We start from the raw sequence: 15,000 nt of genomic DNA on the forward strand, positions 1-15,000 counted from the left end.
CAAGGCAAAGTAATCTGCACAATCCACAGCTGCTCCTGTCATTTCCTTTGTTTCCTCATGTTTCCCCCCGATATCTGACTTTCTAGTTAAATCTGCTCCACCATCCCCCACAAACGTGTCAGAGTAGCACCAAAAAAAACACCCAGAATGCAACATGATCACACGCCCACTGGTTCAGTTATCTGTCCACTGACCGTGGTTCCTCCCTTCATGGGGTTTCCCAGGTCACACACCACCATCTTGGTCTGGTTTTCCTTCTTGTACGCACAGGACAGCCTGGTGAAGACCTGCAGAAACCACAAAGTAACATCTCAGTTTTATCTCCCGCTGACGACAGAACCTGAAACGGGTTTGTCAGAGATCCAGAGATTTCCTGGGAACAGTTTGTTTATCAGAGTGTGTGAGCCTAATTACTGCCACGTAACTGTCGTAGTTTGGTTCCAGTCATAGAGGGGGAGTCCTGAGCTCCATTAGGGATATTTTCAATCTTCTAATATCTGAGAACTTCGGGTTCTTGAGTTAAATTTAGGTGCCAAAGACAGTATTGTGTTGTGTGTGTGTTGTGTGTGTGTGTGTGTGTGTGTGTGTGTGCAGAAGCTCTGGTATTAAAACCTGATTTCCAGCTCTGGGTGACGGAGACGAACCTGAGTGCGGACGACCTCGATGAAGTCGGCCTGTGGCGGAGGGTAGATGTGGAGCTCGGCCTCGTAGGCGCCCTCTCCCTGGTTCGCAGCGCTGACCATCAGGCTCAGAGCGTTGTCATCGCCGATGTAGATCTGTCCACGGTCACTGCGGCAACGAAAACAATCACTATGGTAACATGTCCTAAATCAAGTTTTTTTTTAAATATTGCAGCTTCATTTTTGTTTCTTTTTTTTTTTTTGAATGGAAAAAAATATGAAGCAAAGAGATTGTTTTCATTTCAATCACAGTGTCAGTGTCTCACCTCTTCACTGACAACTTCAGGTCAGGTTTACAGATGTTGTCCTCTCCACAGTCCAACAGGATGTGAGCCTGAGGGAAGGAAAGAAGGAAGGAAGGAAGGAAAGAAAAAGGACAAAAGGAACGAAGGTGTCACAGACAAAGACAGAGGATCAGTCGTTGAATACTGAACGTTCGGAGAGTAAAGACACATCAGTCTTTACAACACACACACACACACACACACACACACACACACACACAACACACACACACACACACACACACACACACACACACACACACACACACACACACACGCGCGCGTTACCTGCTTGGTGACGTTGGAGGGGGCCGACATGTCGAGGATGGGCAGCAGTCCAGTTTTGTCTGCGGCCTGCTGGTAGTCCAGACTGTACTCCATCGCCACGGAGATGGGAGTGATCTTATCCCGAAACTCGTCCTGAGAGAGAGAGAGAGAGAGAGAGAGACGTTCACACAGATGTCAGCTCAGCTACTGCTGCTTCATATTTAGCACCAACGCATCAGTTCATTTTGTCGGCTGTCTCGGTTTCATTCGTCGGCGCTCTGAGCTCGCTTTGTTTGCGTTTCCTCACCCGCAGGAAGACGTACTGCTCCTCGCAGGCCGGGCCTTTGCCGTTGGACACCGTCATGTTCTTGGAGTATTGGAAGGTCCGACTGTGCAGGAAGAGGACGCGCTTGGTCGCCTCCTTCTGCTTCAGACGGTCCAACATGATGTCCACGCGAAAATCTGGAGGCAGAGAAGAATACGAGGGACGGTTATGGATCTGACAGAGGAGATGAGATAATGACGTGGCCTTCAAGCTGCAGAACCACAACCTGATAATCAACACACACACACACACACACTAGAGCGTCTGTGGTTGTGCTGCAGAGAGGAGCCGGTGGTGTGTCACTTACTGAGAGTAGCTGGAGCTCCGCGGCCGCTGGCCTTCAGACAATACTTCACCTTAAAACTGAAGACACACATAGACAGAAAGTCTTTATTGTCACCGAAGGGCGTTTCATCATGACAAATTACAGTAAGACATGAGGCAGTATTTACTAACTGCAACGACAACTCGATTAATGTTCAATGAATTGTGCAGCACCACGTAGATTTTGATTGATCCTAAACAGGAAGCTGAGTGAGTGATGCAGTTTGTGTCAGAACAACCTGAACAGATGTGAGAACTCACCAGGACACAGGTGTGCTTCGTCCAGGAAGTGTGCAGTTCTTCTCCTCCGGGTTGATGATCTGAGGCGTCATGTCCAACGTGGCGTTCACACTGATCACCGGACGAGCTCTGATGAAGTGGAAAGAGCAGACGCATTAATAATATATTTTAAAGGGTCTATTTGTACGATTTCTCTGCTGCCGAACGTGGTTTCTTGTCAGGAGTCGTTGGCGGTGGCTTCAGCCATCGCTGCGGTTATAATACGTCTTTTGAGCAGCTACGGCAGACTGGAGGCTACAGTGAGTCGCTATCGGAAAGTGACCAAACCGGAAGTGGCTAGCTGGTTAGCATGCTAACTTCAGTAGAAGAAAAGAAGTGATAGAGACAAGAGTTAACACTGATGTTGCTTTCCACCTCTGGAGACAGATGTTGCTGAGTAGAGGAATGAAGTTTGATGCTGAACTCACAACGTTTCTTCTAGACTGGTGAGTAAACAGCTGCTAATGCTAACGTTAGCTATGTAGCGATAGCAAAACTTTTACAGAATCATATCATCATTGAGATGATAACAGGCGATTTCACACTCAGCCTGAATATGATGATAATGAGATAATGATTTTCTTTGCAGCTCGGCAGGTTGGTAACATCTTCTGGTTCATTCTCACTCTATTACAAACCAGACAAGTTAGTTCTGCTGTGTGTAGACGAAGTCACAAACAAGTCAGGCTTCAAAATCAGAAACAATCAGTCTTTTCACATCTGTGTGTTTGGACTTGAGTTAAACTGAATTTTAAACTTAATCGTTCAGGATTTAATTATCTGCAGGAACACATCAATGAGCAGGGGAACCCAGTGGAGCAGTGAAGGGGTTAAATTTGTCCCAACAGCTTCTATAAAGTCAGGAGGAGGAAACAGCAGCTCTTTGATATCAGAGGTGGCCTCGCTCATTAAACTCCTCAGCTTCCATCAGCAGCATCACACACACACACACACACACAGCAGGGGTGCGCAGAGACACACACACACACACACACACACACACACAGACACACACACACACACACAGCAGGGGTGCGCACACACACACACACACACACACACACACACACACACACACACAGCAGGGGTGCGCACACACACACACACAGACACACAGACACACAGCAGGGGTGCGCACACACACACACACACACACACACACACACAGACACACACACACAGCAGGGGTGCGCGCACACACACACACACACACACACACACACACACACAGACACACACACACACAGACACACAGCAGGGGTGCGCACACACACACACACAAACACTATGATTTTTGATTACCTGTATAAAACAGCTTTGTCTGCTCCAAACACTCCCACTATTAAATCTGAAAGACAGAAACACACATCAGCTGTTTTTCACAGCAGCTCAGACGTTCATTTCACTCCTGCTGTGCCTGAGTGTGTGAGTGTGTGTGTGTGTGTGTGTGTGTCTGTGTGTGTGTGTGTGTGTGTGTGTGTGTGTACCTGGATATCCATTCTGGTCTATGTCAGTGTTTCCAGTCATGGAGTATCCAAAGCTAGGAGGCATGTAGCTGGACGCCCATTTGCCCTGCAGGACCTGAGACGACACACAACTTTAAGTGAACACACGTCCTCCCTCCTGTTGAATCAGTGAGTTTGATCCACATGTGGCAGAGAACACAGTCAGTGATAAACACTTCATATGCTCAGTTTGGGTAAAAACTTGAATGCTAACTTGCATTTCAAAAGTTGACAAATTTCAAGTATTAAAAGATGAAATCCATGGGAAAGACTGGAGAATCAAATGAGACAGGAGGAACAGGAAGAATTAGATCAGAGACAGATCGAAAAGTGATCTCTCCTGAATGTGCGATTGTTATTCAAATAAAAAATGCTCTGAGAACGTTTCATTCAACCTCCCTGTTGTTACGTGGTCTGATGTGGGCGGCAACGTTTTTGAGATTTTCAAGTGGAAAAAGGTTGGGAAGGTTGCCTCATCACTCTTCAGTCTGAGGCTCAGTTCCTGTTGTTTTATCATCAATACACAGTAACACTAACACACTTGTCAACTGTTTATCCGACAGGGAACAAATGTTCTTAACGTGCTCAGAAACAAAACAGCCTCATAACGATTCATCCTCTAAGGAACACGATGTTCACTTCATGTGAATCCATCTAGTGTTTGTTGAGAAACAGATCTGTTGTTCTGATTGATCTGATGTTAGTGGTACTGACCTGGGAAGGTGACAGGTCGGGCCCCCCACGGCGGCCATTGTGGATGTAGACCAAGCCGTTGTGGTCGGCGCCCCCGTAAGGAGCAGAGATGGCCACGTCTGGAGGGGAGACGGAGGAAAACGAGAGACATGAGCTGGAGGGAGGGGTTATCGAGCTCGGGGTGTGTACCTGGTCAGAATTAAGTGTGTGTGTGTGTGTGTGTGTGTGTGTGTGTGTGTCTTACCATTGTATCCGTCCATGTCCAGGTCTCCCAGTGCTGCGATGGCAGAGCCGTATCTGGCGTAGACCTCCGACCCCGGCAGCGTCTGAGCTGGGTGGAAGGAAAATCCACCTCGACCCAGGTACACAGACACCTGGGACACAAACACACACACACACACACACACACCACACACACACACACACACACACACACACACAGTTATAGCTGTAAGTACACAGAATTTTGTTTTTGTTTTCTTTTGGTCCAGTGTTTCAGATCTCGGCCGCTCAGCCTCGTGTTAGCATGCTAACATTTAATCTGCTTTCCCACCGGCCCAGGTGAGTCCACTTTGATCTGTCAGAGCCGCATCGAGCCACAACACGTCTCTCTTCTCTGATATCAGCCTCACTGTTTCCTGTTCTCGCTCTGAAGACACTGCTGATGCTTCCTGAACATTTGCTGACGCTGCTGCTGCTTCATGTTTCAGGTTTTCCACTGGTGAAACAGCAGGACTCTTTTATTGTGAAGGGATGTATACTTTCTGAGTTCATGCAGCTTCGTTAGCGTAACAAAACCTGGACGTATTAGTTTGTTTTAAACATTGGAGGGAGGAAACAGCCACAGTCAGCTGTTAGATATCTGTGTGTGTGTGTGTGTGTGTGTGTGTGTGTGTTTCCTACCTGTCCCACCTCCCTGAGTTTTCCGTCTGACCCTCTGTCCATGAAGAGAGGAGCTCCAACCAACAGATCCACCAGCCTGCCGACAGACAGAGAAGAAGAACAGATGAGCAGCAGACTCTCACCTCGGTGTTCTCATCATTAACAACACATTCTGTTAACATCAACACTTCTCATTAAACTCACGGTGCGTCCTCGATGAATGCACATCCTGCCTCATAAAACACTCGCGCAGAATTTGTTTAGAACAGTTCACGTCCATTATGTGGTCTTCCTCTCTGTTTTTAAACTGGCGCACTGTAGCGTTTTACGACACATCACCGCCACCAGCTGTTACCTCACTGCAGCTGGCAGTGTGTGTGTTGGACCGACCACAGTGCGCCTGATGTGACTGTATGTGTCTGTCATTCATGGATAAAAGTATAATAAACATCTTCAGGTTGAGGGGAGATATATGTTACATATATATTATATTTCATTGTTTATATTTTACAACATCGTTAAGGATCCAACCAGTGTCTCCCCACGTTTTTGACCTGTGACCCCTCACAACAAAGCTCATCCTCGTCATGTTTCACATGTCTGAGCTGTTTCTTCCACAGACTCTAAACTTCTTAGAAAGCTTGATTTAAACAAGTCAAACAGGTGGGAGTTAGATTAGAGGAAAGTGAACAGAGGTTATAGATCTCATGTTTAAAGAGCTCACTCCGTCACTGAGAGGGAAACGGCCGCGTCAGACACAGACTTACCCGTCATTGTTTACATCAGTAGCAGCTACTGAATGTCCAAAGTAAGCCGCCATCTACAGGAGAGGAGACAAGGAGAGGAGACAAGGAGAGGAGTAAATTATAAAACATTAAAGTCAAACAAGCAAAAAGACACTGGTACTTATCGACAGTCAATCACTGCTGGGGTGAGTTACTCAGACTGTGTTGCAAACAGTTTACAGCTGCTTTCTAAACCACATTCACTGACAGGAGGAGGAAGAGTTAACGTAGCTCCAGCTCTGTATAAATCCCGTATTCAATAAAATTACCTGTTGAAAAATCTTCTACTGTATTTCAGAGGGAGAATTTAGTTTTTATTAAAAACCCTGAGCACTAGTGACCTGCAGCTCAGCTGACTCCGAGATGATGTTGATATGATCAGTAAACTTATAGCAACTGACGCTCCTCCATCCTCGCTCTCTCTCTCTCTTTAGTCTCTGAGGCATGAGGGAGGGAAGAGAGGAGCCAGGTGAGCTGAGGAGACACTGCTCTGTGACTCACCCCGACCTTTGACCTCTTCTACCTCTAGAGAAGGATTGTGTCTAACCCATCATCCTGAGCTCAGCTACTGATGGTCATGACTGCGGTTTGACTACAGAGTCGCTGAGGTAGAAGTTTTAAAGTCCCAAAAGAGGCTGATTCACAACCACAAGAACAACAACATGAGACGGACATGACGTCAGAGATCAGGGGGTAGATAGAGAGAGAGAGAGAGAGAGAGAGAGAGAGAGAGAGAGAGAGAGAGAGAGAAGGAGAGAGAGAGAGAGAGAGAGAGAGAGAGGGACAGAGAGAGGGAGAGAGAGGGAGAGAGAGAGAGTGAGAGAGAGAGTGAGAGAGAGAGGGAGAGAGAGGGAGAGGCAGGGGGCAGTAAACAGATGAGTGATGGTGGGTTCAGAGGGTGAGATGAAGGAGGGACAGGAAAGTTAAGAGGAACTGTGTCATTAACTCTGCTGATGACAGCCTGCCCCCCCCCCCCCCCCCCCCCCCTCCAGCGTGTGGGAGATTCGGCCTTTAGTTCAGTTCAGTGTTTACACTTCACACAGTGTTTATCTCAGAGTCGCTGTGTGATGTAAAATGAAACGTCACTGACAGAGAGACACCAGTCCTGGTTCTGTCTGCGCTCTCCTGCAGCTCACCTGAGTTCCTGTGAAGTTCACCATGGACTCCATGTTGAGGCCGTTGAATATGTTCACCTGAAACAATCAGAAAGACAACACCGGAGATCAGCTGAGCACACAACAACAACAACAACAACAACAACAACAACTGAATTCACATGGTCAGTATATATATGTCAGTATCCATTAATACAGTGTGTGTGTGTGTGTATGTGTGTGTGTGTGTGTGTGTGTGTGTGTGTGTGCGCGTGTACAGTGCAGACTAACACTTACATAACCCAGTGCCTTTTCCCCCCGAGGGACTCCAGTCACATAATCTATAGAGGAGAGAACGCCGTGTAAACATAACTGTGACTAGTTTTAATCAGAGCTGAAACTAATAATTATTATTTATTAATCGATTAATCATTTGAACACCCAAGAGTGATGTCACAGAACCCGGAGATATTCAGTTGCCACGACATTAAAACATCAGGGAATCCTCCGACGACCTTTTTCTTTATAAACCACTAAACAATTCATCGTTGCTGTCGATCAGCTAATTGATTAATTAACTAAAAGTCGCAGCTCGATCTGATTTAGATCTAATAATCAGATTAACAGCCTGTTCTGAATAAAAAGAGTGATATAAACACAGTGGTGAATTCACCTCACCTTCTTTTCCATCATCATTGAAGTCTCCGACTGTCACAGAGTATCCTGGAGAACACAGACAAACAACATGTTCCTCTGACGACTCTGAGTGGATCCAGCTCTACACTGACAACTGTCAGTCAGCTGTTCTTTATCATTCATTTGTGATTAGATGGAAATGAGTACGGTGGCCCTGAGAGCTCAACGCACCGCAACTTAAGAAAACACATGTAAATAGAAACACAAACCAACATCATCAATCTGACACTACATGTGCTGCAAATAGATAAACAAACGGCTTTAATGTGTGAATTGTTCTATGTAAATTTCATTATTATCATCATCATTATTATGATTATTATTATCATTAAACAGTGTTTCAATGAGCAGATATTCACACATCGGCATGTCTGACAAAACTCCTCTTCTGCAGCTTCAGGTGCGAATGTTGTGAGTGGACATTAACTCATGTCTGTACAGGTGTGTGTGTGTGTGTGTGTGTGTGTGTGTGGTTACCAAGGTAACTGTCGTCATAGTGGGCGCCGGCTGACTTGGTGGCGAGGTTGTTTGCGTACGGGATGATGAAATCTTCGTTAAACCGAGAGAAAATCTCTGAGATGTCATCGGAAATCAGCTGACCTGAGAAGAGAAGGGGAGAACCTTAGAGAACAGAGCAGAACAACAACGGAACAAGGAGAGAACAGTGAGAGAAAAGGGAGAGAACAAGGAGAGAACAAGGAGAGAACAGTGAGAGAACAGTGAGAGAACAAGGAGAGAACAGGGAGAGAACAAGGAGAGAACAGGGAGAGAACAGGGAGAGAACAGAGCATGAAAGAGGAGAACAAGAAAAGCAGAGGAGAAGAAGAGGAGGGAGAAAGCAGAAGATAAAAGAACGAGTAGAGAGCCGACAAAAACTAAGGAGAATAAAACAGAACAGGGAGAGAACATGAGTAAAAAAAGGGGAAACAAACTCATTAGAAAGATAAGAGAACTTTGAGACAAGAGGATGAGAAAAAAAGGAGGGAAAAGAGAACCGAGGAGAACATAAAAAGGACAAACAGAAGAGAATGAGGAGAAAACTGAAGAACGAGGAGGTAGCCAGGATGGAAAAAGAAAAGAACAGGAGAGAAGGAGAACAAAAAAAGAGAACAGTGAGCAGAAAAGAACAGAAGAAGAACAGAAGAGGATACCAGAGAACAAAGAGAGATTATAAGAACAATAAGGAAACCAGAGGAGAACGGAGGAGAACAAAGAGAGAAGACTAGAACCACAGAAGAGAATAAAGTCACAGAGAAAAGTTCAGAAGAGAGGACGGTGATGGAGAACAACACAAGGAACAGAACGTGACAGAACCTTAGGAACCAACAAGCAGAACAGAAGGAACGATGTTACACAACTGTGTTTACACGGATACACTTCTGGTTCAGGAAAACACACACAACTTGTAATTAAAGGAGCCGCCACAGAGACACACTGTTAACTACCGTCTAATCAGAAACAGAGCTGTGTGTGTGTGTGTGTGTGTGTGTGTGTGTGTGTGTGTGTGTGTGTGTGTGTGTGTGTGTGTGTGTCAAGTCAACAGGAAACAATAATTAGCTTACACACTCCAGGCAGAGAGAGAGAGAGATGGAGGGAGAGATGTGTGACTGACTCAGCGTTCAGGGTTTACTGTGTCATACCCTCTAATGTCAGATGATTACACAAGCATTGGATTACAATACACACACACACACACACACACACACACACACACACACACCCTGACTGAACCCTAAACCTACCTGGACTTTACCTACTCATTAAACTCTTAAGAGACTGTAGGCTGCTCTGCACCGTAAGCCCCGCCCTCACTCACTCACTCACTCACTCACTCACTCACTCACTCACTCACGGAGCAGTTTATGTATTTATGGGTTTCCGGCTCTGGAGAATAGTCACAGTTTAACATTCTGGGAAAAATCCGTATCTAAAAAAGACAAGTTGTGGCTTGAAACATATTTTCATAATGTTGCTCATTATTTCTATCAGTTACGATAACACTGGAACACAGTCGGACAGGGAGAGAAAGACGAGCAGTCTGATGGTCAGACTGGTCGTAAACAAACCAACAGTTTATCCAGATTTTCTAAATGGAAAACTGAAGGTGAGTGCAAGTGATAACTAGATCAAGGCTGAAGCAGGAAGTGGGTCTGTAAACTGTGATAATAATAGATCATACTATTCACATTAGTTTCTCTTCCAAATAAGAAAAACCTGTCTTGTATTTGCATTCACTCGCTGGTCAGATGCTTTTATCCAAAGTGACTTACATTGACTTCAGCAATTAAAGCTGCCGTGTTGTTTTCTTGTGAACAAAGAAAGGTTTTGTTCAGTGTTCTTTATCAAAACACATTGTGTTCTTTGTCTTTGTCTAAAAAAAAAAAGAGAGATGCATTTCCTTCCTTACAAAACAACTGCAAAGCTGCTTTTTTGAATATTTTAAATCTTACATTGTTTACATCCATGTTCACTAGCTAACATTCTTCTTCTTCTGCCTTTAATTGCACATTACTGTGTATCTTGTTATACTATAGTAGCACCACCTGTAGATCAGAATAGTGTGAAACCATTGGTAGGGATATGTTAACAAACAGGAACGTCCTATAAAAAACATCACTCCATTGTGACACAGGGCACCTTTAACTTACATTTACTCATTCTGCAGACTTTATTCAAACAGACTTACAAAAGCTTAAAGCTCCTCCAGTGTAAAGGTCTGTGTCCATGTGTAGTGTGATTATAGATCAGCTCTAGCTTCTATATTAATACTGTGAAAGTATCAAAGCCTCAGTCCACAGAGAAATGCACACAGCCTGTATTCAGAAACTGAGCCTTAAAACCAGCTGTCAGGACTTCTGGAACTTTGTGATGTCACAACAAAGCAGTCACCAAGCCCCGCCCACCTGGACCCACCATCCAAACCTTTACAGGATTTGGTTTCTCTGAGTGTTTTTACCTGAAATCTGCTATATTTTTATTGGATCAGTCAGAAAACAGTCAGCCAATCAGAGGAGAGGCTCAGAGCCTCCTCTCTTCTGATTGGCTCACAGACCTGTTGTTACTAGAGCTCCAGAGAGAAGCCTGAGAGAGGAGATGTAAAACTACACTGAGATGGTTTTTATATCTTCTTATGAATCAACACTTCAAATAAAAAAATGGAAAAGTGTAAATTATGGAGCTTTAAAACTTGTTGTAGTGTTGAAAATAACATGATTATATTGTTGAATGTATTAAACTTAAGTACTGAAAATGTACTTTATGCTTAACTGGCTGAACATTGCCTAACCCTTCACCACTGACCCAAAAATCAAGTCTTTCCGTCAAGCTGTCCCCAATTAACTTGTCTTTAGTCCAAATTTGTCCACAAACATAGCTTATGATAGAAACACACACACACACACACACGCACACACACACACACACACTCTCTCTCTCTTAGTGTAACACTCACCCTGCCAGTAGAAGCTGCCAGGTCCTCCCACCACCACCCTGTTGTTGTTCTGAAACCACAAAAACAAAGAGGAACAGAGGAAAAGATTTCATGACTTTCGTTTCTCATTCGGTCCCTGAAGTCAGTAAAGAATACTTTCTCCATTCCCAGAGGTGTGAGCGGTTAATGACAACACCTCCGCCTCGACAACCGCACAGACCCAAATACACGCAGGCCGAGGATCAAGCCCCAACCATAACCCTGTTTTTATACACAGTGGAACTGCAGCCACAGGCTACGTCCACTCTACTACCATTTCATTTTAAAATGCATGTCTTTTTCTACGTTTCCTCCTCCCGTCCACACGACTCCAGAGATTTCAATTATCAAAAACAGAGACTTTAGGAAACGCTGCCGGAAACTCTGGGGTTGTGTTGTCGGAGACCTTTGGAAACGATGATGTAGACACATATGGTTGTTCCCTGATTGGGTCTCATCAGCATCAACTACCAGTGGTGAAAGCAAGATGAATAATGTGTTACTGACCTTGTTGTTTTTGCTAGCAGCAGTTAAAATCTGCATTTTAATGCTACAGCTGTCTTTGCCGTTCCTCGTTTGTAGTGTTTTGTGCGACTAATCAACTGCAGAGTAGACAATCTACTTCCCGTTTACACCAGCTCACGCGTGCCCAGTGTACATGAATGGTCATGTATGTGTGTGTTTTCAGGTGTGTTAGTCTGGATGGACATGTAGTAGTGTGGACGTCGCCTAACAGGATCTAATTCTGTGGGAAACACCCTCCACATGCACTTCGCTCCTGTCTCCACAGTCTGGTCAGATACTAAACTGCATCTGTTCTCTTGGTACCTACTGAATCTAATCTGATCTAATTGTAAGTCAACCTGTGATTCCCAACTCTGTTACTATCACCACAGCAGACTCTCCTCACAGTGCTGCTGCGGAAAGCCCTTTGAATAAAAACCTGGGTCTCGGTTACCTACCTTAAGGAAGTCGGCACTGAAGCCGGCCTGGCAGAAGCCCTGCCCCTCTGGTGAGTGGGCATCTGGATGGAGAAATCAAACATTTTGTCATATATCATATAAAGAGAAGTAGACAGAAGAAGAAATTATTTTTACAGCTATTATAAGAGAGTCCTGATTTAGAAAGCAGCACTACTGACTGGATCTGAGCTACTTACTGAAACCTGCACTAACTGATTTTTTTCTTATTCATTTCAGCAGAAGCATGTTGTGAACACAACACTGATATATCATCATGTGACGATTATTAATAAGCACATATAATTACCACATCCTGTTTACAGCTGTGTAAAGCCAAGGGCAGCTGCAGGTTCAGTCCTTTAAAACTCCATATAGTCTAAAGGTCTGTGTCCATGTGTAGTGTGATTATAGATCAGCTCTAGCTTCTATATTAATACTGTGAAAGTATCAAAGCCTCAGTCCACAGAGAAATGCACACAGCCTGTATTCAGAAACTGAGCCTTAAAACCAGCCGTCAGGACTTCTGGAACTTTGTGATGTCACAACAAAGCAGTCAACCTTGTGGTTCTTAAAACCACAAATATATCTTCTTATGTATCAACACTTCAAATAAAATATGGTGGCTTTAAAGAGTAACTTCACACCCCCTGGGAATCTTGTTTTTTTTTACCTGCAGTGATGTACAGGTGTACTCCAGTACACTGTGACATCACTGTTAGGTTGCAGGAGCAACAAAGCTCACTTCGGACTACAACCAAGAGACGTGAAACACTTTCAACCGCAGAGAACAACAAAACTCTGCTTTTCAGCCTGGTGTTCAGTTACTCTTTAAACATGCAACACCTGCGACATGTTTCATGCACGTGAGCTCAAGAGAAGACAGAAGAAGAAGACGGACTTGATCTGCAGGGCGAGTACTCCACCACCGTGGTTCCTTTCTTCAGGTAACACGTTCCCACCGGCTCTCGCTCAGAGACGCCAAAGGTCGACCACTGGTACAGAGGAGCACAGGCCTGGAAAACACACACACACACACACACACACACATAAATACCCAAACCAGTCCGAGCATCAGGTCGCACACACAAACCGTGCACGTGATGTGAGCGCACTGAACAGATCCGTCAGAAGTCCTACCAGGCGAGGGAGCATCTCTGCTCCGCACGGAGACGTTACGAGCGCTCGCAATGTCTCAACACTCGCTCGTCAAGTTGACTTTTGACTTTTAATAAGATATACAGTATATATATAGTTCTCTACTTGAATGAGACGATTCAGTATCCATGTACTGGCTGATGCTATGAATGAAGTTAATTTCATTTAGCTATTACAGTCAATGCTTCGTGCCGTCACTGTCTGTGTGTGTGCGTGTGTGTGTGTGTGTGTGTGTGTGTGTGGTGTAGTCCTCTCACCAGGATGTGCTCTCCATCAGATCGTACCGAGGCACCGAACCATTGCTTGGATTTAAACTCCATCTGAGCCCCGTCTTTATTCATCCTGTCGTCTGCAAAGAGTGACAGTCTGATTATTGACTGGTTTAAATGGCACCAGAAACACTTTGAGACATCAGAGGTCTTCATTAGTCAGATCATCTCACACCAGGAGTGTTGCCAGATTTGACAGACAACCAATGGGCCACATCATCCCAGAAGAAGACAATTACATTCAATATAAATACTTGAGTAAATGCACTTGGACATTGGGCAAACCTTCTCAACAAGTTAGTTGTGTAACATCTACACTAAAGCAACGTTAGTTAGACACACGGTTCAGAGGAAAACTAAATATAAACCCGATAAACAGTGATGAAATCAAAACCACACTAATGCCATGTACAGCCCGGATCCAGCTGGCTCAAGTTATGCTGCGTTCAAAACAGAAAACACCACAGAGCTCAGTGTCGCTGCTGAAATAAAAGGAGTCCCTCACAAATCCAACACAATATGTGGATAGGAAGCAGATAAATACTTAAGCCTGGTCTGGGGTAATGTACGCAGACACTGAGGAAATGTTTGGGATTTTCCCGTCAGGGAGGGAAACTCCCAACCTGCTGACAAGTGTTGGCCGTGCCTGTTGGATTTCCTCTGAATCTCAGAGCCTCAGTACGTTTTATTAAATGGAGGTCTTTGGTTTTTGGTCCACATCAGACGGACACTGTGGATTAGTTTCCCCAAGTTCGGCGAAAAGTCGGATATTTGAACCCTAATCTGTAATTAAGGCGGTGAATCAGCCGCGCGTGATGCTACGGGTTTTCTGCCAGCTAAGTTAGCGTCTTAACAGCACTGTAACCATTACAACAGACTCTGTCTATCTGTTTGTTGTTTGTGTCAATCCTTAATCCAACATGTGAATCACGAGTTATGACACATAGCGTTGGTTGAGCCACAGAGATGTCAGAGTACACTACGCTAGCTGTGTCCCAATTCAGTGGCTGCATCCTTTGACCTATTGCGCCACAGCGGCGCCACTGCACTGCCCCGACTCACTGGCTCCTTCAAACAGAAATGCGTCCTTCTTTCAGTTCAACAGCTGACGGTACAGCTGATAAAACCCAGGGCCTTAAAACTTCAAGTTTTTGTAAAATAAAAAAGCAACACGTTCCTCCGTGAATCAGACCGCCTGATCTCGGTTCAGCCTTCACGGTCTACGACGGCTACTAAGGAAGGACCATTGTTACCATCTTAGTGCACGTTAGCATGCTAACATTTGCTAATGACATTACTTTCAATTATATTATATTTATAGATAGATTTAA

At 44.7% G+C, this 15,000-nt stretch overlaps 1 protein-coding gene across 1 annotated transcript in view; it reads right to left on the bottom strand.

Moving 5' to 3' along the window:
- itgav (integrin, alpha V) overlaps positions 1 to 15,000 on the bottom strand; it is a 36,124-nt gene that overhangs the window by 10,042 nt on the left and 11,082 nt on the right. The window contains exons 3-23 of the mRNA XM_056388831.1: positions 13,658 to 13,749; positions 13,144 to 13,258; positions 12,246 to 12,307; positions 11,266 to 11,314; positions 8,292 to 8,414; positions 7,797 to 7,841; positions 7,416 to 7,459; positions 7,161 to 7,217; positions 6,007 to 6,059; positions 5,261 to 5,336; positions 4,602 to 4,731; positions 4,379 to 4,476; positions 3,647 to 3,740; positions 3,462 to 3,507; positions 2,142 to 2,249; positions 1,864 to 1,919; positions 1,539 to 1,693; positions 1,253 to 1,384; positions 947 to 1,014; positions 645 to 789; positions 195 to 287 (exon numbers count right to left, since the gene is read on the bottom strand). Coding sequence (XP_056244806.1) covers positions 195 to 287; positions 645 to 789; positions 947 to 1,014; positions 1,253 to 1,384; positions 1,539 to 1,693; positions 1,864 to 1,919; positions 2,142 to 2,249; positions 3,462 to 3,507; positions 3,647 to 3,740; positions 4,379 to 4,476; positions 4,602 to 4,731; positions 5,261 to 5,336; positions 6,007 to 6,059; positions 7,161 to 7,217; positions 7,416 to 7,459; positions 7,797 to 7,841; positions 8,292 to 8,414; positions 11,266 to 11,314; positions 12,246 to 12,307; positions 13,144 to 13,258; positions 13,658 to 13,749 — 1,841 coding nt within the window. The remainder of the gene's footprint in view (positions 1 to 194; positions 288 to 644; positions 790 to 946; positions 1,015 to 1,252; positions 1,385 to 1,538; positions 1,694 to 1,863; positions 1,920 to 2,141; positions 2,250 to 3,461; positions 3,508 to 3,646; positions 3,741 to 4,378; positions 4,477 to 4,601; positions 4,732 to 5,260; positions 5,337 to 6,006; positions 6,060 to 7,160; positions 7,218 to 7,415; positions 7,460 to 7,796; positions 7,842 to 8,291; positions 8,415 to 11,265; positions 11,315 to 12,245; positions 12,308 to 13,143; positions 13,259 to 13,657; positions 13,750 to 15,000) is intronic.

This window comes from Seriola aureovittata, chromosome 11 (genome assembly GCF_021018895.1).
Source record: "Seriola aureovittata isolate HTS-2021-v1 ecotype China chromosome 11, ASM2101889v1, whole genome shotgun sequence".
Taxonomy (NCBI): domain Eukaryota; kingdom Metazoa; phylum Chordata; class Actinopteri; order Carangiformes; family Carangidae; genus Seriola; species Seriola aureovittata.